The following is a 27,636-nucleotide window of genomic DNA, read 5'->3' as shown; positions in this document are numbered from 1 at the left end:
GGTTTGTGCTTTGGTCATCTCAGGTGTTCAGCTTCATTAGGTGGAACCTAGAGTTTAGTTCTTCAGAAAAAAAGTTTTGAACACTATAAATCTTGAGGGCACATTCTTAGACTTAGTTCACAGGACCTGTGGTTATAGGGTCAACTGGTCTTCCCCAGAGATGATACTCCCAGAGGTTAAGGCTGACATTTTACTCCCTGAAATGTATTTTGCAGTTCCTTGGACAGTGCTCCGTACCAGTCGGTACTACTCGATAACTGGAGTCGATCAGGGTTTTGTGCACCGGGTCTAGTAGGAGGAATTAGGCATTAGGGAGAAATCTCATTTTGTCATATTCCAGAGTGCTGGTTCATGACACTGGCCCAATCTGTGTGGCCCATCAGTCAGCGGTATTTGAGTGTTTAATGTGTGCAAGGCTGCGTACTGAGTGCCTGGGCGAGCACAGTAGGGGGTTAATAAACAAACCGACCCTTGGCCTCAAGGAGTTCACTGGATGACGGTAGGATCAGAGAGCAGGAAGATACCCTGAAGTGCTTTTCTGCTCCACCCTCCGGCTTTTTGCCAAGACTCCTTCTTGGCCTTTTCTGAAAGATGAGATTAACTCTTATCTCAGTAGACTCTTCTCCTAGATAGTCTTTCCCCTCTGACTCTCTGCGCCCCACAGAGATGCCTGTGGAACTGGGGGTTCGGGAGGGGTGGAGGAAAGGAAGGGGTGCTTTCAGGATGCTACAGCCTTGCCACGCTTTGCTGCCAGGAGGGGCCAAGTCGGGGTCACTTGGGACCTAAAAGAGTCCAAATTGGGATAGTTGTCAATTGAGGACCCCGGAGTATTAATTCTCCTCAGGGTCGAAAAGTGGAGCAGTGTAGTTTATTGGGTAGAGCCTGGCCCTGACCGTCCGAAGGACCCGGGTTCTAATCCCCACCCCACGACTTGTCTGCCGTGTGTGACCTTGGGCAGGTCACTTAGTTTCTCTCCTCCTTGGTTCCCTCATCTATAAAACGGGGATTAAGACTATGAGCCCCATGGGGGACATGAACTTCGTCCAACCTACTGAGTTTGTACCTGCCCGAGCGCTTATAACAGTGCCTGGCACCTAACACATACTGTCAAAAACAAGAAGATGGAGCACCCCCCTTTCTTTTTGGCCGGGATCCCCGCTCAGATAACAAACGAGCTCCCAGCCGGCCTTTCCGGACTTCTTCCTTTCTCCTCCCAGACTCTGTGGGCCTGGGCTGTTAGTGCCTGCAGGCCCACTCTCTTGGGGAGAGAGAGAATGATTCCATAGTGGTTCCTAAGGTGATTGAAGGAAACACCCGCTGATGCGCGCACAATGGAAGACATGCAACTACCTGCCCAAACTGAGAGTTCTGGATAATTGGTGTGTGTGTCTGTGGGCCCCAGAGTCTCCTGTTCTCTAGAGATCCCAGCACGCTAGGGATGGTTCCTGCTCCACCTCAGAGGAAAACTGCCAGTATTCGAAGGGGGTCTTAGGTGACCCCTGCTACCACAAAACTGCGCCCATTATTCACCCTTCCAGCCCCACAGCACTTAGGTCTATATCTGCAATATATTTCTATTAATGTAGGCCGTAAGCTCGTCGTGGGCGGGGAATGTGTTGTTCTAGAGTACTCTCCCAAGCCCTTAGTATAGTGCTGTGCACACGTGAGCGCTCGTTAAATGCGATGGTCTGATGGCAGACTGACTGCAGAGTAGCCTAGATCCAGGCTGGGGTTGGATCCGGGCCTGTTGGCAGGGATGCCAGAGGCGTTGAAGAGGGTGTCTCGAATGAGAGGATTTAGCCGTTTTTATTGGAGTTGATGATGGGGCATTGTAGGGCCTGACGCTCACCGTACAGCTCCCCTTAGCCATCGTGGAATAAGAATAATTATTGCGGTGTTTAAAGTGTGTATTATGTGCCAAGCTCTTTGCTAGGTGTGAAGTAGAGTACAGTCAAACGGAACACAGCCCCTGTCTCACATGAAGCACACGGTCTAAACAGGAGAAAAAGCGGGTTTTGAATCCCCATTTTACAGTTGAACTCCAAGGCCCAGAACATTGAGCGACTTGCCCAAGGTCGCACAGCGGGCAAGTGGCGAAACTGAAAGCTTGTTGTGGGTAGGGAATGTGTCCGCTATATTGTTCTATAGTCCTCTCCCAAATGCTTACTACAATATTCTGCACACAGTAAGCACTCTAAATGCAATCGAGTGACTGACTGAAGCCGGGTTTAGAAGCCCTGTGTATGGAATCCCAAGTCCTCTGTTTTTTCCACTATGTTAACTCTACTGTACTCTTTCAAGTGTTTAGTATAGTTCTCGGCACATTGTGAGCACTCAATAAATAGCATTGATTGACAGGCCCTGCTGCCTCCAGTAGAAAATAGACTGTCCAGGGAAAACACACAGTTCTGCAGCTACAGCCTCTCTCAGACATGGGCGTTTATAACTCGTTGGCCGATATGTCCTACCCAAGATCCCTTTTCTGTGCAGAGTTCTTCCCTCTGCACAATTTACAGCTAGATTCTCTAGCGGGGAGTGTGTCTCTGTCTGTCTGTCTGGGGGGGTGACGGGGCTGCTTCCAGGTAATCCCAAGGAATCCCCTAAAGAGCCTCAGTAGGGCCTGGGGCCCTTACACTGTGGGAAAGCACCAGTAATTACTCCAGGTTAACTCTTTTTTAAATGGGGATTTAGCCAGTCTTCTGAGAAGCATCCTGGGCTGGGAGGTGGATTTAGGGAAGTGGTGTGGTCTAGTGGAAGGAAGATGGGCCTGGGATTCAAAGACCCTCGACTAGGCTTTACCGCTTGCCTGCTGCTGCCTGACTTTGGACCAGTCGCTTGACTTCTCTGGGCCTCAGTTTCCTCCAAGGTCAAAGGGAGTTTAAATACTGGTTCTCCTCCGTAGACTGGGAGTTCATGTGGGGACAGGGACTGTTTCTGACCTGCTCTCTTGTAGCTACCTCAGCGCTTAGTGATACTTGGCACTTATCAGATACCACTGTGCTGATGATCACTGAAGATCAGTCACTATAGAGGCCCACAACTACCTCCACCGTTGCCCAGGCTCTTCCTGAGAAAAACCGTGACCAGCCTTTCGGGTAGTTGTGAAGGAAAAACATAAAACAGTGAAAGGGTGTTTGCAAATATAAAATCTCCAGACGTGTTGGCCCTCTTGGATATGTGTGTAGGTGGGAAATAAAAGGAGCCAAACAAGATCGACATTCTTATCCAACAGTTTGGGGCCAGAGATGCACATCACGTCTACCCTGAACCAAAAATAACTTGAATAACCCCAGGTTGCCGTGAGCCTTCAATTTTCAACCACCTTTCATCTGAAAGCATTCGAAAATTTCGTTTCTCATGCCATTGCTGAGTCAAAACTGAACGTGCAAAAATCTCACTGCTTGTGGCAATTGGAGAAACGTTGTCAGAGGATTAGTTGTGGGTAGGGAGCTTGTCTACCAACTCTCTTATATTGTACTCTTCCAAGTGTTCAGTACAGGGCCCTGCACACCGTAAGCATTCAGTAAATAGCACCCATCGATTAGGATTCCAAATTCAGAGAAAGGGAAAATAAAATCTTGGTCAGTTCATTGTAACCATCCCCCTTATAGTCTAATAGCGACAACCCAATTAGCCTGTATCTACCCCAGGGCCTGGCACATAGTGCTTATCAAATACCATTTTAAAAAAAAATCACCAAGATACCATTCAGACTCAACTTAAATCTTCCGTCTCCCTACCCTGGAAATGTACCTGTTACTCTGAAAATTGAGTACTTTATCCAGTTGATATACTGCTTGGCACCTTGTCATGCATTTAAAAATAATGAGGATAATTGGTTGGCACTTCTGAAGCTGATCTTTGCAGTATTGAATTTTCAGCAGTTGTGGCACCGAATTAAAATGTGAATAAAGCGTATGTGTGCAAATAACCCTTGTCTCATCCCTCCTTTAAATGAAATGCTGATTTTTAGAGATCTTAAGATGAAAGAAGACATGACTATGACTCCGTGCATTTATATTTTGTTTCCTAACTTTGGTATAAGAGGTTGAAGAAAAATGTGAGTTATTGCCTTGCAGTGACCTTAAAAAAAAAAAAAAGTGGTTAGTCTATTCACGTCTACCAATCTGAGAACGGAAGCTTTTTGGCAAACTGGCCAATCCGTGTGACTAGCAGACTAATAGGGGTCTTTGATACCCAGTGTTTAAAGCTGGGCCATACAGACTGGGAAACACTACAAAGTGCTAAACAAGAGTGAGCCTAAGGAATCAAAAAAAAAGCCCCCAAATTTGGTAATCTCTTTTCCTCACCCCCTCCCTTTCTTCTCTTGTTCTCCTTCCCACCCAAGGGTATGTGAGCCTGCAGAAGAGGAGGAGAAGAGAGAGGTGGGAAGAGGAAAACAAGAAATGAGGGTAGAGTTTACTGTTCTGAGGGAAAAGGGAAAACAAGTAATCCATAGAAAAGAGAGGCAGGGTCAATAACAACACACACACGTCCCTACAAACTGGGGGCGAGACTTGGAAATGGGGAATCACAGAGAAAAAGGAAAGGAAAGATTGGACTAAATGGTTAGTGAGTTGTCCTTTCACGTTCCTGTACCTTTTGCTGAAGCCCTTGCAAGTAATTTTTCAAACTCGCTTTGAGGCGGAGGTTGGTGGAAGAGTCACAAAGCACCCGTTCACTCCTAAATGGAATCTGCTCTCCCAAACCCTCATCTTTTGCTTTCTCCTTCTATTTTTCCCTTCCCCATGGGACCATGGACTGCCTCTGGATAGCTTTGTCCTTTCAAGTCTGTGTGAGACACGGCTTGGTCCAGAGGATCTGGAAGTGGTATGAAGAAAGTGGGCTTTGATTCCAGATGGATCTCCTTCTCTTGGGCTTCTGTTCTCTCAGCTTAACTCGTCCTGTCCTTCTGTACTTCTAGGGGAGCTTGAATCAACTGTGTGCAAGGTGCCAGGTCAGACATGACTCGAATCTGAAGTCCCCTGTGGGGCGGGAGGTGTGTAATAATAACAATAATGAGGTATATTGTGTGACAAGAACTACCCTAAACGCTGGGATCAATACAAGATCATCGGGTCCCACATAGGGCTCACAGTCTAAGTAGGAGGGAGAACAGGGATGGAATCTCCCTTTTTCAGATCAGGGAACTGAGGCACAGAGAAGTGAAATGACTTGCACAAGGTCACACAGTAGACACGACGTGGCTGAGTTGGGATTAGAACCCGAGTCCTCTGACTCCCAGGCCTGTGCATTTTCCACTAGGCCAGGCTGTCTGTCTCCCCCTCTAGATTGTCAAGTCATTATGGGTGGGGAATGTCTGCTAATTCTGTAGTATTTTCCCAAGTGCTTAATACAGTCCTTTGCACATAGTAAGCACTTAATACCATTGACTGATAGATTGATCGTAGGACTGGAGTCAGGAGACCTGGGTTTGAGGCCCAGCTCCGCTAATACCCTACTGTGTGAACTCGTACAATCAGAGGTATTTATTGAGCACTTACTGAGCACTATACTAAGTGGTTAAGTCCCTTAACCTCACTGGGACTCAGTTTCTTCATCAGGGAAATGGGAATAAAGTAGATTACGAGCCCCGGATGGCTCACACGGGAACTGTGGCCAATCTCATAATCTTATAACTACCCCACTAAGTGCTTAATGCCATAATAATCATTATTATTAGTCGTAGCAAGCAGCATGCCTCACTGCTAGACATTCCTTCTGGAGACCCGGGACACGTGACCCTAGTGACGCACCATGATGGGGTAAGACTGACCGGAAAGACACCTACGCGAGCTCTAAAATAGGCCCAGGCTCCCACCCACGTCACCCCTGTCAGTGTTGATCCAGGCTGGAGTCAGCTATGACACTGAATCAGAGCTGGGGCCTAGACCTTTGCTGACCTACAGAGCAATCAGTCGTGTTTATTTGAGCGCTTACTGTGTGCCGAGCACTGAACTGAGCAATATGGAGAGTCCAGTCCAACAGAGTTGGGCAGACGCGTTCCCTGCCCGCAAGGAGCTGACAGTCTAGAGGTCTTGGGTCACACTGGAAGAAGCCAGAGACATCCTTCTGGGAGAAAGTTTGCAAGGTGCTGGCGATTCCAGTTTGACTACGTGCCCTTCATTTCAGTAATCTATCACAGTCGTATTTGTTGAGCGCTTACTGTGCGCAGATCATGTCCTAAGTGTTTTGGAAAAGACAGTACAACAGTTAGGTACAGTTCCTGCCTACAACAAGTTTACAGTCTACGGTGGGCTTTTCCAACTGTCCCTTGCACTGCTTCAGCCGGGACCTGGGGGAGAGAGGAGGAGGAGGAGGAGGAGGAAAAGCCCCATTGCTCTACTGGAAGGAGCCCGAGCCTGGGAGTCAGGAGGACCTGCCTTCTAATCCTGGCTCTACCACTTGCCTTGAACAAGTCACGTAATTTTTCTGGGCCTCAGTTTCCTCATCTGTAAACGGGGATTAAGACACTTGTTCTCCCTCACCCTTAGGGTGGGACAGTGATTTGTTTTCCTTTTTTATGGCATTTGTTACACGCTTACTATCTGTCAAGCACTGTTCTAAGCGTCAGAGTAGATACAAGTCAGGCTGAATACAGTCCCTGTCCCACATGGGGCTCACAGTCTAGGTAGGAGGGAGAACAGGTATCAAATACCCATGTTGCAGTTGAGGAAACTGAGGCAGAGAAGAGTGAAGTGACTTGCCCGAGGTCACACAGCAGGCAGGTGGCAGAGCTGGGATTAGAATCCGGGTCCTCTGACTCCCAGGCCTGAGCTTTATCCACTAGGGGATTCTCTCCGACCTGATTATCTATCTTGTGACGACTACCCCAAGTGCTTAGTAAAGTGCTTGGCACTTAGTGAGCACTTAAATGCCACAGTTATGAGGTGCCAAGAACAAGTGGGCTTAGTTTGGTCCTGACACACCCTGGGATTGACTTCCTCTTGCTCATGCAGGGCTCCAGGTTTCTGACTCGGGTAGACCTACAGACGCAGACTCTCCCCTTCCTTCTCTCTCCTCCAACTCAATCCACCGTAGGTTCTGTGGAGGCAGAGGTCATGGGTATGAAAAGGTGTTGAACACCTTTGAGACCTAGTGAATCAGTCAGGTGTATTTGAGTGCTTTCTGTGTGCAGAGCACTGTGCTAAGCGCTTGGGAGAGTACAGCACAACAATAAACAGACATATTCCCTGCCAACGGCGAGCTTACAGTCTAGAGGGGGACACAGACATGAATAGAAATCAACGACAGATCTGGACATTAGTGCTGTGCGACTGAGAAGGGGGATGAATAAAAGGAGCAAGTCAGGGCATCACAGAAGGGAATGGGAGAAGAGGAAAGGAGGGCTGAGTCAGGTAAGGCCTCCTGGAGGTGATGTGCATTCAATAAAGCTTTGAAGCGGGGGAGAGTGGGCTACGAGGAGGGAGGGGGTTGCAGGCTGGAGGCAGGACGTGGGTGAGATGGCGGCGAGATAGGCGAGATGAAGGGACGGTGAGAAGGTTAGCATTAGAGGAGTGAAGCGTGCCGGTAACGGTGGTGTCTTTCCACCCAGACCTCATCCTCCCCTTGACCTTCCTGTTAATAATAATAATAATGTTAGTATTTGTTAAGCGCTTACTATGTGCCGAGCTCTGTTCTAAGCGCTGGGATAGACACAGGGGAATCAGGTTGTCCCACGTGGGGCTCACAGTATTAATCCCAATTTTACAGATGAGGTAACTGAGGCACCGAGAAGTTAAGTGACTTGCCCAAAGTCACACAGCTGACAAGTGACTGAGCTGGGTTTCGAACCCATGCCCTCTGACTCCAAAGCCCGTGTTCTTTCCACTGAGCCATGCTGCTTCTCTGGTGTTACTGTAGACAACACCACCATCCTCCGTCTCTCAAGTCCGTAACCTTGGCCTTGTCCTCCATTCAGCTCTCTCATTCAATCCTCCCAGTCAGTCGATCAGTTCTGACTTGACAGCATCTCTAGGATCCGCTCTTTCTCCATCCACGCTGATACCATGTAAATCCAAGCACTTATATCCACCCTTGATGACCGTTACAGCCTCCTGCTTACCTCCCTGCCTCCTGCCTCTCTCCACTCCACCCCTTAATTCACTTGGCTGCCCAGCTCAATTTTCTTTGAAAAAAAAAGTCTCCCAACTTCTCAGAAACCTCCAGTGGTTGCTCATCCACCTGTGCATCAAACAGAAACTCCTCACCGTCGGCTTTAAAGCCCCCGGTCGGCTCTCGCTAAGCGGCCTCCTTGATCTCCGAGTACAACCCGAGCTGCACACTTCGCTTCTCCGACACCAACCCGCTCTTTGTACTTCGATCTTGTCTGTCTCTCCGGTCCCTTGCCCACATCCTCCCTCTGGCCTGGAACACCCTTCCCTTTCTATCCGACAGTCCCCCACCACCTTTAAAACCCTCTCAAAAACTTCTCTCCAAAAGGCCTTCCTTGACTAAGCCCTCATTTTCCCTCCCCCCTGCAGGAGCTCGGCACTTGGCTGGGCACTCCATAAGCACTTTAAGTCTGCCCCCAGTCTCAAAGCACATCTACTCGATAGTCCCCTAGCTGGAACTTATTTAATATGTTCGTGTCTTGTCTCCCCCTGCAGACTGTAAGCTGCTTGTGGTCAGAGATTTCATCTACCAACTCTGTTGTACTCTCCCAAGCACTTAGAACAGTGCTCTGCACACAGTAAGCGCTCAGTAAATATCATTGATTGACTGATCTGATTGCACCGTATTGCATCTGCCCCAGAGGTTAGCTCAAGGCTCGCGTTTGTTACTGCTGATCAACTACCCCAATAAAGAGGAACAGTAGTGTTTAATGAGCTCTCATTGGGTACGATGCTCTGTACTAAGTGCTTGGGAAATACAAAATGGGCAAGTGGCATATACCCTGACTACAAGGAGCTCTCTGTCTTATGGGGAAGACAGAACATGAACACATTCACCAACAGAGAAGGCAGTCATTTGAATGTTCAATTGAAAAAAATGTATAGATGTCAATCTCCAGATTGGGTATTAAGTCCATCAGTCAGTCCTATTGAGCGTTTACTATGTGCAGAGCACTGAACTAAGCGCTTGAGAGACTACAGTACAACAGGAGTTGTTAGACCCATTCCCTGTCCACAGTGAGCTTTCCTGTAGGAAAGATGGGCATAAAACACCTCTTCTAACTCCTCCTTAGACCGTGAGCCCCATGCGGGACAAGAGCCGTTTGATCGACTGGACCGCATCTTCCCTAGCGCTGTGCAGTACGTAATAAGATTTAACAAATCCCCTAAGTATCAGTATATCACTTTCCCAGGTCCCGACTTCTGAGAGTGACCGGTCACTGTTTCGCCTCTGAAATAGGGAAATTTCTGAAATGTCGGGGCTGAGTTTCAGCTGATGCAGGGGAAGAAGAAAGCTAAGTATGGTGTGTACCAGAAGGTACGTTGAGAATCCTGGAGGCTTGAGTTTAAGGTGAAGTTCAATAAAGTGCATTTCAGTTGCTGCAGTAATTATTAGTATTCGTAATAACCATGATAGTATTTGTTAAGCGCCTACTCTGCGTCAAGCACTGTTCTAAGCGCTGGGGTAGATACAAGCTAATAAGGTTAGACATAGCCCTTGCCCCGCACGGGGTTCATAGGCTCGGTCCCCATTTTACAGATGAGGTAACTTGCCCGAGGTCACACAGAAGACAAGTGGCGGAGCCTGGATTCTAACCCAAGTCCTTCTGACTCCCAGGCCCGGGGTCTAGTGGCTAGCCTTCCTTGCCTTCCACTCCTTGGCAAAGTCCTTTAACCTCTCCTGCTGCCAAATATCTTGGCAAGTGTAGGAAAGTCTCTAGACTGTAAGCTCATTGTGGGCGGGGAACAGATCTATCAGCTCTGTTATATTGTACCCCACCCCCCCAGAAGCATTTCGTGCAGTGATCTGCACACAGTGAGCGCTCAGTAAAGATGATGGATTCTTGTCAGTGCAAAAACTGAGCACAGCGGTTCTGTCTTTTCATGCCTTTAACTATGGCTGCGGTGGGTCGCCCAGTTATCTGATTTAACGATCCGGTTTGTAGGCCAACTAGGTCTCCTGGCGTTTGATTAGTTGTTGAGACTTTTTCTGAGTCATCTTTTTCCCGCCCCCCCCCCCCCCCCCCCCCCTTATCCTCAGCCAAAGAAGATAAGATTTGCCAGTTTCCTGTTTCCCCGTATTTCCCCAGTTGTGCACGCTGTTCCTTACAATCAGTCGGCGGCGATGAATGGTGAAAAAATGACAGCTGCCACCTGTAATGAAGAAATTTCCTTGTAGCCTGCATGGTTCATTTAATCTCAGGCCGTTTAAGACAGACTCATGGCTCTCTTCCTTTCCTTCCCCCCCCAAAAAAACCCCAAAAAACCCTTAAAAATCCACATAGGTTCAGTGACAGTTTCTTGAGGCTTAAGATCTGCAGGTAGGTTCAGACTATCTGAACTCTGATAGGAAGGCTGTTTGGTGCGAAATGAGGACAATGGGTCAGTGAGCCATTTTTGAGTACATTTTTTTTCCCATCTCTTCCATGATATAGGGAATGATTTTCAATGACAGTTCCATGGTATGGTTGAAATCTGCTTATTAGTGCTTACAGGAACTGTGTAAGGTGAATAAAATGTGTCTTCCTGAATCAGAAATAAGGAAAAAAGTCACTGAAAGATGCTCTTTTTTCTCCCCTTTCAATAGAGTCTACCAAAAGATGGGAGCAGCAGTTAGCAATCTGTCAGATAGTTTAAAAAATGATCCAATTTAGCTTTTTTTGGTTCGCTTCTTGGCCACCTATGGGCAAGAAGTGATCAGTTTTAGTCTAGGAGAAATTATGCATGTTCAGCCCAACAGTTAGCAATGCCAGTTAAAGGGCAAGATTTAGCCCTTCTTGGGCATAACTGGCTTTTTTTTAATAGAGCACTTTTATATTTCCAAAACAGTTTCACACTAATCATCACGTTGTATCCTTAAAGTATTCGTACAGGGCTCGAATACAGTGCTCTGCAAATAGCAAGTGCTAGATAAAATGTGATTGATTCCTGATTCTCCCCGTTTTGCAGATGAGGAGCCTGAGGTCCAGAGAGGTTGAGTGACTTGCCCAAGGTCACGCAGAAGGCCGAGGCAAAGCTGGGACTAGAACCCAGCCATCCTAACCTGGAGCCCCGCGCCATGGCATCTGAGGTGGTGTAACCTCCACTCTCCGAAAACAGACCAGGAGATGTACAAATGTCCCCTGGTGAAGGGAGGTGGGTTGAGGGGGATTGACACTGCCTAAAAACGTTTCTTTGTGTTGGATTAATGGGAGTACCACAACTTGGCAGATGCATCACGTATTTCCCAAAGTGCTTTCACGTGCATCAGTCCATTTTGGCTTCTCAGCATCCCCGTGAGGTAAAATTATTCAGCACGTTTTCCAATTGAGGAAACGACCCAATCAATCAAAGGTATGTATTGAGCACTCAGCGTGTGCAGATCACCATACAAAAGTGCTTGGGAGATTACAGTAGTTGGTAGACATTATCCGTGACCACAGAGAGCTTACAGTCTAGATGGGAAGCACGCAGGAAAAAAATTACAGATGGGGTAGTGGCAGAATATAAGGTTATGTACCTAAGTGCTGTGGGAGTGGGCTGAATATAAAGTGTGGGCCTCATTGCATGACCTTGGCCAAGTGGCTTCTCTGTTGATCTTTCTTTATAAAATGGGGATTCAATACTTGTTCTCTCTTACTCATTGACAGAGAACCCTATTTGGGACAGGGACTGTGTCTAATCTGATTGCATTTTATCCACCCCAGCTTAGTACAGTGGTGAATGCTTAATAAATATCACAACTATTATTATTATTATGTTATATTCGCTGCAAATATAACTTGTCCTGTAAGCATCTTGTAGGTGGGAACCGGATCTACCAACCCTGTTAGATTATACTTTTATTGAAGGCACACCTCGTCCAAGAGGCCTTCCCTGACTTAGCTGTCCTTTCCTTTTCTTCCCCTCCCTTCTGCCCTTCTGAGTCACCTTGACTTGTTCCCTTTATTCATCCCCCTCTTCCAGCACCCTAGCACATATTACTTATCTGTAATTGATTTATTTATATCAATGTCTGTCTACCCCTCTATAGTGTACTCTCCCAAGTGCTTACTTCACACAGTAAGGACTCAGTAAATATGATTGATTTATGGAAAGGCGATGTGACTTCTTCCTCCTGCCCCAACTCTAATGGTATAGCAGGTGAAGGGAGGAAAATCAAACTTTGATTCAGAATTGGTCTAGACCAGGTCATTCTTCTGAACTGTAGTTTGGATACGGAGGGATCAGTCGATCACTAGCGCTTACTGAGCACTTACTGGAGAGTATAGTGCTTAGGAGAGTACCGTACAGCACAGTTGGTAGGGTAGAAACGTCCCCTGCCCACATGGGGCTGACAGCATAGAGGGATGATAAAGATCAGAAGAGCCCTCAGCCACTCTTCCTCTTCCGTCTTTGGGAAATCTTGAGTGGAAAGTCAGAAACAGGCTTCATTTCTTGTTTTTACCCAAATGACAGAATCCAACTCGTGGCACTAAAAGGCGTTTACTCCGCTACAAGTATCACTTCCTGTCTGGCTGCAGCAGTTCAATGACTACTTCAGAGAGGCTTCTTGTGACTCAGGAGAGCTGGAGAAACTTTTCCACTGAGAGTCCTAAATCCCTGCTAGGTAAAATGGCTTTTCTCAGGGAGAGCCCATTTTTAGGTGCATCGTCTACTTTGGTGCCAGGTTCTGAGTTAGTGTTGCTATCAGGAGAAATAATGTTTTGTTTTGGGAGGAAGTGGTTTTCAGAACACCAGTGAGGCCCTAGCTTTTTCAATAATGCGGTTTTCTCTGAATTAGGCAAATGATACGAACGTCGCCAGTGACTTTAAATCGACCGAGTTATGCCGCTCCTAGCCTTCAGGATTAAAGAGAAATGGGCAACTTTATGGAAAGATGAAACTCAATCAGTTTTGCACATAGAGAAATTATTGGCTCTTCAGTAGTTTTGAGTTTTACAGGTTAGAGGGAAGATCATTTTGGGCAGTCCCACTTTTTCTTAGAGAACCTTTCCAGTTTCTCCTTTATGCTCAGTTACTGTGTCTTTCAGTTCAGTACACCGCCTATATCTTATCAGTAGGCAGTGATCACAACTTGCCCATGTCGATGCTCTCTGCTGATGTTGCAGGTTTTAACCCCATCCCCCATTTTGGTACTTCGATTCGCACTATTATTATTATTGTTGTCCTTCTGCTCCTTTTCCTTCTCCTTCTCTTCCACCTTCTTTTGCACTGGCTATGTGCCAAGCACTGTACTGTCGGTTGCGGTAGATAGAAAAGCAGCAGGGCTTAGTGGAAAGAGCACAGGCCTGGGAGTCAGAGGTTGTGGGTTCTCATCCCGGCTCTGCCACTTGTCTCCTGTGTGACTTTTGGGCACGTCATTTAACTTCTCTGTGTCTCAGTTACCTCATTGGGATAATGGGGATTTTGAGCCCCATGTGGGACAATCTGATTACCTGATTACCCCAGCGCTTAGAACAGTGCTTAACAAATACCATTATTATTATATCAAAGTTCCTGTCTAAAGCGAAGGGGGGAACAGACACTAAATCCCCATTTTACAGATGAGGAAACTGACACACAGTTAAGATACACCGCAGGCAAGTGGTGGAGTCTGGATTAGAGCCTAAATTCTCCATTCTGTAAATCTGTGCCCTTTCCATTAGGCCGTGCTGTTTCTTTGCCTTGTTACGTCTGAAAAGCGAAGGTACGTTTGAGTTTTTGCTATGGTTATTTGATTTGTAGCATCAATTCGGATTTAGCTTAACAGGGTTCCTTATTACCCAAGGAGTAATACGGTGGGGTATGTAGCACTCTGGGAACTTTGTTATGAAAGTTAAGAATGTGGAACTGCCTATTTTGAAGATAGAAGGAGGTGGTTTCTGTGGGTGAGCTCGGAGTAAGAATTGATAAACACATGCAAAACAGCATGACACTCCTGACCCAGCCCTTTTAGCAATCAGTCGCCTTTATTGAGCTCTCACTGTGTACAGAGCATTGTACTGAGTGAGCACTCTGGAGAAAAGGTATGCTTTGGAAAAATAAATTATTTATATTAATGCCTGTCTTCTTCACACTAGATTGTAAGTTTGGTGTCGGCAGGGAACGTGTCCACCAACTCTGTTGTGTTGAACTCTCCTTACCGCTTAGTATAGTGCTGTGCACACAGTGAGTGTACAATAAATGCCATTGTTGATGATGATGATGACACAAAATATAGGTTCTTTTCTAAAAGGGTGAGACTAGAACTAAGGACCCAAATTTAACCAATATTTCTGAATTTGATAAATTTCTTTAAAAGACACTAAAACCCTCCACATTCTTCCATGGAAGTTTTCCTAACTGTCATACCAGAGATAAATGTTTAGCCAGTTTCTCCCAGTTAATTAGTTTTCTGCTCACATGTCTTGTGGCACTCGGGGTATTTTTCCATTCCATGGCGCTTACAGGGCGGCTCTAAGTTTGATCTTGCATATATTCTTGCAAGGGTTGGGATTCTGGCAGTAATGGGGGCGATGTTGTTGACTTGTCGCTCATAATGAAGTGTTTATTGGCAGAAGTCCTGTCACCCCTTTATTCTTTGGTCCCCGAGACAATTAGGTACTTGTGTGGAGATAAGGAAATCTCTGGACATTGTGGTCCCGGATCACAATTTGGAAAGCCCGGGCTGTTTCCAAGAGATGAGACCGAATCCCCGAGCATTGGGCTCACTGGTGACTTCGCCCTCGGCTCAGAGAACTCAGCCGTGCCTCAGTTTATCAGTCAGTCGTATTTATCGATGCTGTTAAAAACTGAGCACTTACTGTACTTAGTGCATAGCTTAACGGAGTTGGTTGGTTATTGAGCTCTTATCGTGTGCAGAGCACTCTACCAAGCGCTTGGGAGACTTGCCTACCGTGTAACCTTGAGCAAGCCATGCAGCTTCTCCATGACTCAGGTTGCTTATCTGTTAAATGGGTATAAGATCCCTGCTCTGCTCCCCTTCTCCTTGACTGGAGCTCCGGGTGGGGTAGGGACTATGTCTGATCTAGTTATCTACCTTGCTTAGCACAGTGTTAAGTACATTAGAGCCTAATAAATACTGCTATTAGTGAATGCTGTTTATCGAACGCTTACTGTGTTTAGATCACTGTACCAAGTGCTTGGGGGAGTGCAATGTAACCGACTTGGTAGACACGTTCCCTGCCCGCGAGGAGGTATTACTACTCTTATTATTATCATCTGGGATGGGCAGAGTCCACTGGGTCAAGCAAACACCTGGGAGTTAGACCTGGGTTCATCTCCCAGTTGTGGCCCAGGGCCACTGAGCCACATCAGTCAAATCTTTTCACCTCTTGGTGCCCTTCTTTTTTCCCCCCTATTAGACTGTAAGCCCGTTGTCGGGTCGGGATTGTCTCTATTTGTTGTGGAATTGTACTTTCCAAGCGCTTAGTACAGTGCTCTGCACACAGTTAAGTGCTCAATAAATACGACTGAATGAATGAGTAAACTGGGGAAAGCACTCGGCTGTTCCTACCAGACAGGCTTATTGAAGCGAGATTCCCTCAGGAAAAGAAAAGCCGCCTACCTATTGAGTCCTGTATGATTATAATTCAGAGCTGTGCCAGAGAAACAGAACAGTTCTCCCTGAGAGAGGAAAAATCAATCAATGTTATTGATTGAGCGTTGACTCTATGCAGGGCACTTTATTAAGCGCTTGGGAGGGTACAGTCCAACAGAATTAGGACATGTTCCCTGCCTGTAACAAGCTTAGCGTCTAGGGGGGAGATGGACATTTATATGAATAAATAAACAATGTATAATATATAATTTAAAGGTGTGTACATAAGGGCTGTGGGGCTGGGGGCAGGGCAAATGCCAACTGTCCGAAGGTCACAGATCCAAGTGCACAAATGTCGCATAAAGGGAGAGCGAGCCAGGGAAAAGAGGGCTTCATAGGGGAAGGCCACTTGAAATATAAGCAGCGTGACCTAGTGGGTAGAGCTCGGGCCCGGGAATAAGAAGGACTTGGGTTCTAATCCCAGCTCTGCCACTTGGCTGAAGGACCGTGGACCAGTCCCCTCACTTCTCTATGCCTCGGTGACCTCGTCTGCAAAATGAGGCTAAAGATTGTGAGCCCATGTGGAACAGGTTCTGTATCCAACTTGATTACCTTTTGTCTACCCTAGTGTTTAATACAGTGTCTGGCACATAGTAAGGGCTTAACAAATGCCACAATCATTATTATTAGGAGATTCGATTATAACGATGCTTGGAAAAGGGTCGATAATTCTAAATCCCCCACCCCTGGGTGGTCGTGGGTTCTGAGCTCAGGTGCTTCCAGGCCGGTCCTCCGATCACATGCCTCGCCCCGTCTTCCCCACAAGCCCCCCGTTTACTTCCGTGCCAGGCGGCAGCGGGCACCTCCAGGCCCGGGACTGTCCTGGTGGGCAGTGGGGTCACCCTGTGGATTGGGCACGCCTCCGCTTCTTCAAGCAAGCCGCTGGCACGCGGCAGTGTGCTCTGCTGCAGGGCGAGGATGGGCAAGCCGGGAGAGAAGAGGGCCGACCCACCTTGGGCTCTTCCCCACCCAAGAGCAGCGGCGGGTGAGGCGGTGCCATTTTGGGTTCCAGAAGGGGCGTCTCTCCCCGCCTCCCCCACCCACGGCGTCCCCGGGTGGTTTCTCCACCGTCTGGCTGGCCTCGGGGGCCACCTGCTTTTCTCCACCCAATCTTTCTGGAGAAGACTCTGGAATTCTGTCGTAAGAAGGAAGGAATCCTAGCAGGTGTCCACGAGGGTTCTGGGAGCCAGGAGAGGTAGAATCAATCAGTCACCAGTCAGTCAGTCAGTGGTATTTAAAGAGGGTTTACTGTTTGCAGAGCACTGTACTAAATGGTTGGGAGAGGACAATATGACTCCTGCGGGTCAGAAGGACCTGGGTTCGAGTTCTGGTTCTGCCACTTATCTGCTGTGTGATCTAGGGCAAGTCATTTCTCTGGGCCTCTGCTCCCTCATCTGTAAAATGGGGATTAAGACTGGGAGCCTCACGTGGGAGGGGGCCGGTGTCCAACCTGATTTGCTCATATCCACCCCAGCGCTCAATACAGTCCCTGGCACATAGGAAGCACTTAAAAAACATCATAAAAAGTAACGATGATATCTATCGAGTGTCTACCACGTGCAGAGCAGGGGCACACAGTCTTAATCCCCATATTATTGAAGAGGAAACTGAGGCCCAGAGAAGCCAAGAGATTTGCCCAAGATCACACAGTCGGCAGCCGGTCGAGGCAGGATCAGAACCCGGGTCCTGCTTAATCTGGGCCTGTGCTGGATTCACCCAGACCCCCACCGATCCCTCCTCCCTGCTGCCACCTCATTCCTGCTGCAGAGATCAGACGCTGGAACTTCACGTGGTGGGTTGGTGGTTTTCCTCTCGAGCCCAGAGGGAGAGGGTCTTGGTGTTTTCTGAGCTGGGAGGGGTGCGGGGATATCAGATAGCTGGGAATCAGGGGATTCGAGCCAAGGAGTGTTTTTTTCTGAGCTGCCAGAAAAAGATCAAGGATGCAAAAAGAGTGGTTTAGTGGAAGGAGCCTGGGTTTGGGAATCAGAGGACGTGGGTTCTAATCCTGGCTTTGCCACTTGTTTGCTGTGTGACCTTGGGCAAGTCACTTAACTTCTCTGTGCCTCATTTACCTCATCTGTAAAATGGGGATTAAAAATGTAAGCCCCACATGGGACAACCTGATTACCCTGAATCTACCCCAGTGCTTAGAACAGTGCTTGGCACGTAGTAAGCGCTTAACAAATACCCTAATTATTATTGTTACTATCTTCCTCCCTTTGGAAGTCCTTAAAATCAGACTGTTGCCATAAGCCAGGGTGGCTGACATCATGCAGTCGATTTTAGAAAGAAATAATAAAGGGGTTGGTTTCGATCCAGAAGCAAACCACACCCCGCGCATCTTTTTACTGGCGATGGATGTGCATTTGTTTGCTCTGTTTGGCTCCCATTATCCAGAAAGCCGCCTGCCTGCTGCTATTATATTTTTATAAAGCTCCTGCATTATGTAGTTTCTTAACCCTGATCTTCCATTTGGCCAGGTTTGTGCATCTGTCCTTTATTCTAAACAAGGAAAAACAACTGGAAACCGAACAGTGCATCTAGACACTTGTGTTTTACATCTTCATAAGGGAAAGAGAATCAGTGTGGCCTCGTGGATAGAGCACGGGCCTGGGTGTCAGAAGGACCTGGGTTCTAATCCCACCTCCGCCATGTGTCTGCTCTGACCTTGGGCAAGTCACTTTACTCCTCTTTGCCTCAGTGACCTCATCTGTAAAATGGGGACTAAGACTGAGCCCCATGTGGGACATGGACTGTGTCCAACCTTGTATCTCCCCGTGTTTAATATGTTGGTATTTAAATTCTTACTATGTGCAGAGCACTGTTCTAGGCACTGGAGTAGATAGAGGGTAATCAGGTTGTCCCACGTGAGGCTCACGGTCTTAATCCCCATTTTACAGATGAGGTAACTGAGGCACAGAGAGGTTAAGTGACGCCCACAGTCACACAGCTGACAAGTGGCAGTGCTGGGATTCGAACCAATGACTTCTGACTCCCAAGCCCGGGCTCTTTCCACTGAGCCACACTGCTATCAAAGGGCACATCAAAAGTGCTTAACAAATACCATAAAATTTTGAAAAAGGAGTGTTTCCTTTTTTTCCTAACAGGTGGGGATTTTTATCTACTTCTCAGTGATGCTAAAAAGGCACTAAATTAATCAGCTTTGAAGCATGTCCTGACTTGCTTCTGGTTGTCTGTAGCATGTAGCAGGTGGGGGCAATGCGTTTTGGTGGATTGTGGGACTTAGGCAAGGTTGACATCATGCCAGCTCACTCTTTTATTCCCCCCTCTCTTGTTGTTGACATTGCTGTTGTGGTACTTGTTAAACTCTTACTATGTGCCAAGCACTGATCTAAGCACCGGGTTAGATGCAACTTCATCAGGTTGGGCAGAGTTCCTGTCCCCCGTGGGGCTCAAAGTTGGAGGGAGTAGGATGGAATCCTCATTTTTCCAGATGAGGTAACTGAAGCATGGAAAAGTAAAGTGACTTAGCCGAGGTCATGCCCCACACAAGGGATAGAGCTGGGATTAGAACCCAGGTGCTCTGGACTCTCGGGGCCATACTCTCTCCACTAGGCCAGGCCGCTTCAAACCTTGAGAGGTGGAACTGATTATGGGCGAAACCGTCACTGTCAGTGACTGACGGCGTCATCTCCGAAAATGGTTGAGCCAGAAGCCGATCCAGATAGATAATTTTTTTTTTTATTGTATTGGTTAAGCGTCACTCTGTGTCAGATACTGTTCTAAGAGCTATAGTAATAATAATAATGTTGGTATTTGTTAAGCGCTTACTATGTGCAGAGCACTGTTCTAAGCGCTGGGGGAGACACGGGGGAATTGGGCTGTCCCAGATGGGGCTCACAGTCTTAATCCCCATTTTACAGATGAGGTAACTGAGGCCCAGAGAAGTGAAGTGACTTGCCCACAGTCACACAGCTGACAAGTGGCAGAGCTGGGATTCGAACTCATGACCTGTGACTCCAAAGCCCATGCTCTTTCCACTGAGCCACGCTGCTTCTCTAAGAGCTGGGATAGGTGCACATTAATTAGGTCAGACACAGTCCCTGTCGCGCATGGGGCTCACAGTCTGTTCACCAGTGGTGCTCAGGAGATTCAGTGAAACTTAACCTAAATTCTGACCCTGGTGGGCGTGGTGCTGTAGGCATTACCCCGAATGCTTTAGGAGAACGAGTCGAAGGGAAGAAAGGGGATTTCCTTTCTGCTGGCGCTTGTGACTTCTTTGCAACTCCCCAAGGAGCGGTGACTGTGGCTTTTGGACTCGGGATGAGGAAGTTGAGCGGAGGCGGCTTTTAAGTGGTGGTCCCGCCAGGTCATGGCTTTCTCAGCTGAGCAATGAACCCCGGACCCTGAGGGCCGTAGTGTGTGGGCGGCCCTTTCCGCCGCACCCCCTCCTTCCTCTCCCGCTATCAGGAGAGAGACCCTGTGTGCTTCTTTCCATGCGTAGCCTGTCATTCTCCTTCCCATTTTTCTCTCTCCCCCCCCCCCCCCCCCCAAGTTAGGATCGAGGGCGTTGGAGATATGGATTTGGTTTTCCACACCTCTTCCCCCTCCATTCCTCCTGCTCATTTTTGACAGCTTTTTGGTTTAGGGAGCCATAAATGTGACCCCTAAAACCTTACGCAGACATTGTAATGGCCCTCGAAATTGGGATTGAACAGTCAAAATCAGGATATCTGGAAGTCTAACTTGATTCAGGTCAGCTCAAATCAAGTGAAGCAGCGGGGCCTAGAGTATAGAGCACAGGCCTGGGAGTCATTAGGCCCTGGATTCTCCTCCCGGCTCCTCCAGTTGCCTGCTGTGGGATCTTGGGCAAGTCACTTCACTCCTGGACCTCAGTTACCTCATCTGTAATAATGGGACAGGGACTGTGTCTAACATGATAAACTTGCATCTACCCCGTACTTAGTACAGGGCCTGCATATAGTAAGCGCCTAAAAATACCATTCAAAAGTGGCATTAATTGGTAGCCTAACCGATCTAGAGTCATGGATTTCCCCTACCCTTTCGAGTTGTTTGGATAGTTGCTTCTCTCTTTCAGTGTAGATCCGACTGTATTACAGTCTGAAACAGCAAAATACCCAATAGAATCCTCTGTCAGGACGGGTGGGGCTGAGAAATCTCTTCTTCTTATAGCCCTTGACTCTGTGGTTTGGGGTTAATTTTAAAAAGAGGAATGAGATTTACCCAAAGAGACAGAGCCGGGTTCACAAAGCAAAGCATTGTTTTAGAGCTGGATGACATCCCTATGATATAAGCCCTTGAGAGAGTTCAGATTAAATATATCGCACGCAAACAACTGACCAGTGAAATTTCACCCAGTCACACGGGAGACAAATGGCAGAGCCGGAATTAGAACCCAGGTCCTCTGACTCCCAGGCCCGGAGTCTTTACCTCCTGCGGCACGGCCTAGGGTTAAATGCTACCAGTGAGACGGAAGAACTCATCACAGTGTTGAGGAAGGGAACGCATTTAATTAGTGTCTTGTTGTCGAAGCCTCCTTGATTATGGTTTGTTTAGCACGGCGGGTTGTTTGGCTTATGGAGAGGATGACTCTCCAGGTATGCGAACGGAACACCCTTAGAGAGAAGAAAACAAGCAGCACAGTGGAGAGTGAAGCAGCGAGGTCTAGTGGCTAGAGCATGGGCCTGGGAGTCAGAAGGACCTGGGTTCTAATCCCGGGTTTTCCACTTGCTGTTTGTGACCTTTGACTAATGTCTGTCTCCCTCCCTAGACCGTAAGCTCCTCTTTGAGGCTCCTCCATCTCCTCCTTCTCCACTTTCTCCTCCCTCCTGATTCTTTCATCACGGTTTTTCCCCCTTTGGGCTTTTGTTGAGGGGAAGCTTAAACTATGGGAGAAATTCCTGTGCCTAGAAATTGGAAGTCTTGTGGAACATGTGGCTGTGACTTGATACGGGGGGTGGAGAGGGGGTTCTGAGCACAGCACTAAGCCCGTTTTAGGCTGCAGTTGGGAGGCAGCTTGCATACCGCGGCGGGTAACCCTGCCGGGCCCCTCATACTTTGGAGACCTGTGACTTTTGCAGTTGGATTTGGGCTTAGCCTGGCCTAGCGGAAAGATCCGGGCCCGGTGGTCAGAGGACCCGGGTTCGAACCCCGGCCCCGCCTCTTGCCTGCTGCGTGACCTTGGGCAAGTCACTTCACTTCTCCGGGCCTCAGTTTCCTCATCTACAAGATGGGGATTCAATACCAGCGTTCCCTCCTCTCCAGATGAAGCCCCGAGGGGAACAGGGACTGCCTGCAACCTGATTATCTTGTTATCTATGCCTGCACTTAGTACAGCGCTTGGCACACAGCATTTAACAAATACCACAAGTATTACTATTTTTATCACTATTGTTGGTTACAGTCCGATAAGGTGCTGCTCTCTTTCAGTTTTGGCTTCGTTTCAGAAATGAGTGGGGGCTGGCTTAAGGGGAGCCAAGGAGTCTAACTGTCTCAGGAATTTCTCTATAAGTAGTCAGGTCAACACAAGTGTGAAGAATTGGAGGGGTTGTATTTGGCATTCCTTGAGGGGGAAAACAAGATGTAGTTTAGGTTCCTTTCTGTGGGCTTTCCCTAAAATGTACTTCTACTCACCACTGCCCTTCTTGCTGCAGGACTTTAATCCGAGCTGTCGTGGTATTCAATATTAAAAGTTTTCCTTCTATTTAGTTTTCAAGCCCTTTAGTGGTTCACCCCCTGGTCTAGTGGTAAGGGCACGGGCCTGGGAGTCAGAGACCTGGATACCCCAATGCTTAGAACAGTGCTTGACACACAGCAAGTGCTTAACGAGCATTTTTGTTGTCACTAGTAGGATCCGGGCCACTAGCTGGATCTGACTCCAGATATAAGACTCAGGTCATCGTGGGGGGTGGTCTTTGCTACTGCAAACTGATTTTTTTGAAACGTGGTATTTGTTAAATGCTTATGACGTACAGGCATCATACTAAGCGCTTAACAATGCTAATCTGGTTGGACACAGTCCCTGCCCCAAATAGGGCTCACCAGTCTCTATCCCCATTTGACAGGTGAGATGAACAGAGGCCCAGAGAAGTGAAGTGACTCGGTCAAGGTCTCGCAGTAGACGAGCGGATGGAGCCAGGACTAGAACCCAGGTCCTTCTGACGCCCAGGCCCCTGCTCCCTTCAGGAGGCCATGCTGCTTCGCTGACGGGCCAGGATGGCTCTGCAGAGAAGATTTCCCTTTCCCAGCCCCTGAGCCCCCTCCTCGGCAATAGGCCTGTGATATCTGAGCCCTTGAGGCCCAAGCAGTTTGCCGGGAAAGTTGAAACGTCTCCATTCCACATCGGGAGGGGCAGATATGGACTAGAGATTAAAAGCGTCTAGATCCCTTTAGCAGGTGTGCCACATTCTCATCCTCCATTGCACTCCCCCTTCCACACCCATAAGGCTTTCTCTTCTTCCACCAATCCCTCCAAGGCTTTCTTTTTCAATCTATTACATTATTATTAGTATTATTATTATCATTATTGTTGTTTTTAATGGTATTTGTTAAGCACTTATTACATGCCAGGCACTGTACTAAGCACTGCAGCAGATAAAAGATAATTGGGGTAGACACAGTCTGTGTTCCACTCGGGGCTCACAGTTTTAATTCCCATTTTCCAGACCAGGTAGCTGAGGCACAGAGAAGCTAAGTGGCTTTCCCAAGATCACACAGCAGACATGTGATAAAGGTGGGATTAGAATCCAAGTCATCTGGCTCCCAGGCCCGGGCTCTTTTTTTTTTTGAGTGTTAAGTTTTCCAAATGGATGCCCTGTTTGGGTGAATGTGAAATAAAGGTACTAATCAGGAATGATCTTGTAAAACAGTTAATAATCAAAGTATCTTGTTTGGATCTATGCCCTTTGGGCATCTGTTATTCACCCCACAGCACTTATGTATGTATTTTTAAATTATTATAAATTATTTCTATTTATGTCCGTCTCGCCCTCCAGACCGTTAGCTGTTGTGGGCAGAGAGCATGTCTACCAATCTCTCTTGTTTTGGATTCTCCCCAGTGCCTAGTACAGTACTCTGCACACAATAAGCGCTCAATAAATACCACTGACTGATCGGAGGGGAAACAGAAGGTGGGATTTTAATGACACACTCCATTCAGTTTGAGAATCGAACCGGGACCTCAGTCTCCAAAGTTTGTTTGTTGGAGAAACCTAATTTTTCCCCCCTTTTCTTCCCAGGCACTGGTACTTTTGGGCGGGTTCACCTGGTCAAAGAGCGAACAGCCAAGCATTACTTCGCACTCAAAGTCATGAGCATTCCCGATGTCATTCGTCTAAAACAGGAACAGCACGTGCACAATGAAAAGTCAGTCCTCAAAGAGGTCAACCATCCATTTCTGATCCGATTGTAAGTCTTCCTTTTTTTGGTTTTGTTTCGTTTCCGTATTTAAGCGCTTCCTAGGTGCCTGGCACTGTACTGATCACTTGGGTAGATAGAAGTGCATCAGGTTGGATGCAGTCGATTCATTCAATCCTATTTATTAAGCGCTTACTGTATGCAGAGCACATGGGACTCCCAGTCTAAAGGAGAAGCAGGGGGCCTAGTGGAAAGAACAAGGAGCTGGGAGTCAGAGGACCTGGGTTCTAATCCAGGCTCTGTTACTCGTCTGCTGTGGGACCTTGGGCAAGTCACTTCACTTCTCTGGGCCTCAGTTAACTCATTCATTCAGTAGTATTTATTGAGCACTTACTCTTTGCAGAGCACTGTACGAATCGCTAGGAATGTACAATTCGGCAACAGATAGAGACAGTCCCTGCCCATTGACGGGCGTACAGGCTAATCCGGGGAGAAGACAACTTAAGCACGATAAATAGAATCAAGGGGATGTATACCTCATTAACAAAATAAATAGGGTAATAAAAGTATATACAAACTCATCTGTAAAATAGGGGTGAAGACTGTGAGCCTTATATGGGACAGGGACCGTGTCCAACCCGATTAGCTTGTGTCTGCCCCAGTGCTTAGTACAGGGCCTGGCACATAGTAAGCGCTTAACAAATATCACAAGTAGGAGGGAGGATTCATCACTGAATTCCCATTCTGTGATGAGGGGACAGAGGCACACAGAAGTTAAGCCATTTGCCCAAGGTCACAGAGCAGACCCATGGCAAAGCAGGGATTAGATCCCAGGTCTTCTGACTCGCTGGTCCATGCTCTGTTCACGGGGCCGCACTGCTTCGGCGCTGTTTAGTCGGACCATTCAGCATCAGGTAAAAACTGAAGTTGGCAGAGAGCTAGAGTACTTTGAACCGTGGTAGTCAGTTAGCTCGAGTTGTAAAATGAGGAAATAAAGACAATGAAGATTCGAGTCTAGTTTAAAAAGGGAAGTTATTTTAGCTCTTACTTTGGGCCACGTATCTCGTTACTGAATTTGGAGCGTGAGTCCCGAGGGGAAGGGACTGTGTCCGACCTGATTAGCTGGGATCTACCCTGGCATCTCAGGACAGCGCTTGGCACAGAGTAAGCGCTCAATAGTCCGAACACTATTATTTTTCATACTGTAGACTTGTTTTTCAACAATGTCAAATACATTTGAAGAACAAGCTGACCTGCAGCCTCCTTAATTCACTTGTTTGATTCACTTTTGTCCACTGAATTATCAAGTTCTATAGACAACTAGATTGTGAGCTCTGAAGGCGGGGCTTGTGTCTGTTAACTGGAATTCTCCCAAGTGTCTAGTACAGTGCCTGCCACAAGGAGAGTGCTCAATAAATATGATAGAATGAATGGATTCATTGATTGGTCAAGCCTCTAGCCTCTTATGGACATGGATGCTTTGTAAACACTTTTTAAAAATAGAAATAATCTACCCTTTTTTTGGTCCCCTCTGTTTCATCACTACTTATTCATCATTTATCGGTCATTCATTTTACTTTGCAATTAGTTCTGTCTGTTTCCTGTTGTCTGTCCCAGCCCCTGCTCCCCGTATTCTTTGTCTGGAATAAGATCCTTTTTTATTGACCTTTTTCAATTCTTTCCTTCCTCAGGCTTAATTTTGACATCTCTCCTTTGTCCCACTTTTATCTCAGGCCCCTAGGCATAGTTGCTTTCCCTTCCTCTTTCACCTTGTTTCCTTCTCTTTCTCAGAGTAAAGTGTTGAAGTTCTTGCGAATCCAAATGACTACCATCTCTCATGGTTCTCTTATCTTATCACTTTCCCTGGCCCCAATTTCCTCCTTTTTCCTACACTTCCCAGCATGGCCCAGTGGATAGAGCCCTGTCATGGGTTCAGATCCTGGCTCTGCAACTTGTCTGCTGTGTGGCCTCGGGCAAGTCACTTCACTTCTCTGTGCCTCAGTTCCCTCAACTGTAAAATGGGGATTGAGACCGTGAGCCCCAAGTGGAATAGGGACTGTGTCCAACCTGATCAGCTTGTCTCCTCTCCAGTGCTCAGTACAGTGCCTGGCACATAGTAGGCGCTTAACAAGTATTCATTCATTCAGTCATTTATTGAGCGTTAACTGTGTGCAGAGCACTTTACTGAGGGCTTGGGAAAATACAGTACAACAATGAACAGTGACATTACCACTGCCCACAATGAGCTTACTGTTAATTATTAATAACTATGTTCCTTCCTTGTGTGTCCAAGGTGGTTCTTATGTCCATCCCTGCTTGTATGAGCAGAATAATTCAGAACTGCTGCCCTGTGGTCCAGGTGTGAGGGTTATAATTCTTCCTAGAAGCAGTTGGTGATCGGATGAGCACAGGTTCTCTCGATGTTATTAGTAACAGTAAGAACTGTGGTATTAAATACTACGTGCTTACTGTGTGCCAAGCCCTGAAGTAAGTTCCAGGGTAGATACACAGGGCTCACAGTGAAAATAGGAGGAAAAGATATCGAATCCCCATTTTACAGGTGAGGGAACCGAGACTCAGAGATGTGAAGCGACTTGCCCAAGGTGACACAGGAGACGAGCAGCGGAGCCTGGATTAGAAACCAGGTCTTCTGACTCCCAGGCCTCTGTTCCTACGAGAAGGCCACAGTGCTTCTCACCATCCACCATTTATCATTAGCTAAATGGCACCGTACACAACACGAGTTCCCGGTGACTCTTGAGGAGAACACCGTGATTGTTAAAATGTTTCAGTTGTTTCTGGCTTACTAATGAGATGCCTCATTTTGTGTTGCAGATATTGGACATATCACGATGAACGGTTTTTGTACATGTTAATGGAGTACGTGCCTGGAGGAGAGCTTTTCAGTTACTTACGTAACATGGGACGTTTCAACAACAGCACGGGACTGTTTTACTCCACAGAAATCATCTGTGCGATAGAGTATATCCACTCCAAAGAGATAGTTTACAGGGACCTTAAACCTGAAAACATACTGTTAGATAAAGAAGGCCATATCAAGCTTACGGATTTTGGATTTGCGAAGAAACTGGTAGACAAGTAAGGCGAACGCTCCTAGTTTTCATGGCATTGGGAACAAGTGTCATAAATTTAAACCCACAGAAGGAGAGTCTGTCACTGTCGGATTTCTTTATGAACCTTGTTTTTTGTTTTTTTTGTAAACCCGTGGGAAAGTGTCTTAAATTACTATTAAAGCTGAGAATAATGATACTATAATTGTGGTATTTGCCCTGAGGCAGATATAAGATAATCAGGTCAGATTCGGTCCCTGACCTACATGTGGTTCACAGAGAAAGAGGGAGGGTGACCAGGTATCGAATCCCCGATTTACAGATGAGGAAAATGAGGCTCAGAAGTCAAGTGACTTGCCCAAGGTCACCCAGCAGGTGGCAAGTGGAAGAGGTGGGTTAGACTCCCAGGCTCCTGCTCCTTCCACAAGGCCACACTGCTTCTGAAGTAAAGCTAATCTCTGCCAGTACCTTGAACACACCCCTGGATTTATTCAGTGTGCATTTGGGAGAGGGAGAAGTTGAGTGTGGACTGAGGGCATCCAAAAAGCTTTGA

The 27,636-nt window shown here is 47.2% G+C and overlaps 1 protein-coding gene across 1 annotated transcript in view; it reads left to right on the top strand.

The window, feature by feature from the left end:
* Positions 1-27,636, top strand: part of PRKX (protein kinase X-linked) — a 46,951-nt gene that overhangs the window by 3,227 nt on the left and 16,088 nt on the right. The window contains exons 2-3 of the mRNA XM_029080100.2: positions 23,895-24,063; positions 26,848-27,111. Of these exons, the coding sequence (XP_028935933.1) occupies positions 23,895-24,063; positions 26,848-27,111 (433 nt within the window). The remainder of the gene's footprint in view (positions 1-23,894; positions 24,064-26,847; positions 27,112-27,636) is intronic.

The sequence above is a fragment of the Ornithorhynchus anatinus genome, chromosome 15, assembly GCF_004115215.2.
Source record: "Ornithorhynchus anatinus isolate Pmale09 chromosome 15, mOrnAna1.pri.v4, whole genome shotgun sequence".
NCBI classification, from domain to species: Eukaryota; Metazoa; Chordata; class Mammalia; order Monotremata; family Ornithorhynchidae; genus Ornithorhynchus; species Ornithorhynchus anatinus.
The sequence above is the reverse complement of the archived record's forward strand: the minus strand, read 5'-3'. Positions and strand labels throughout refer to the sequence as shown.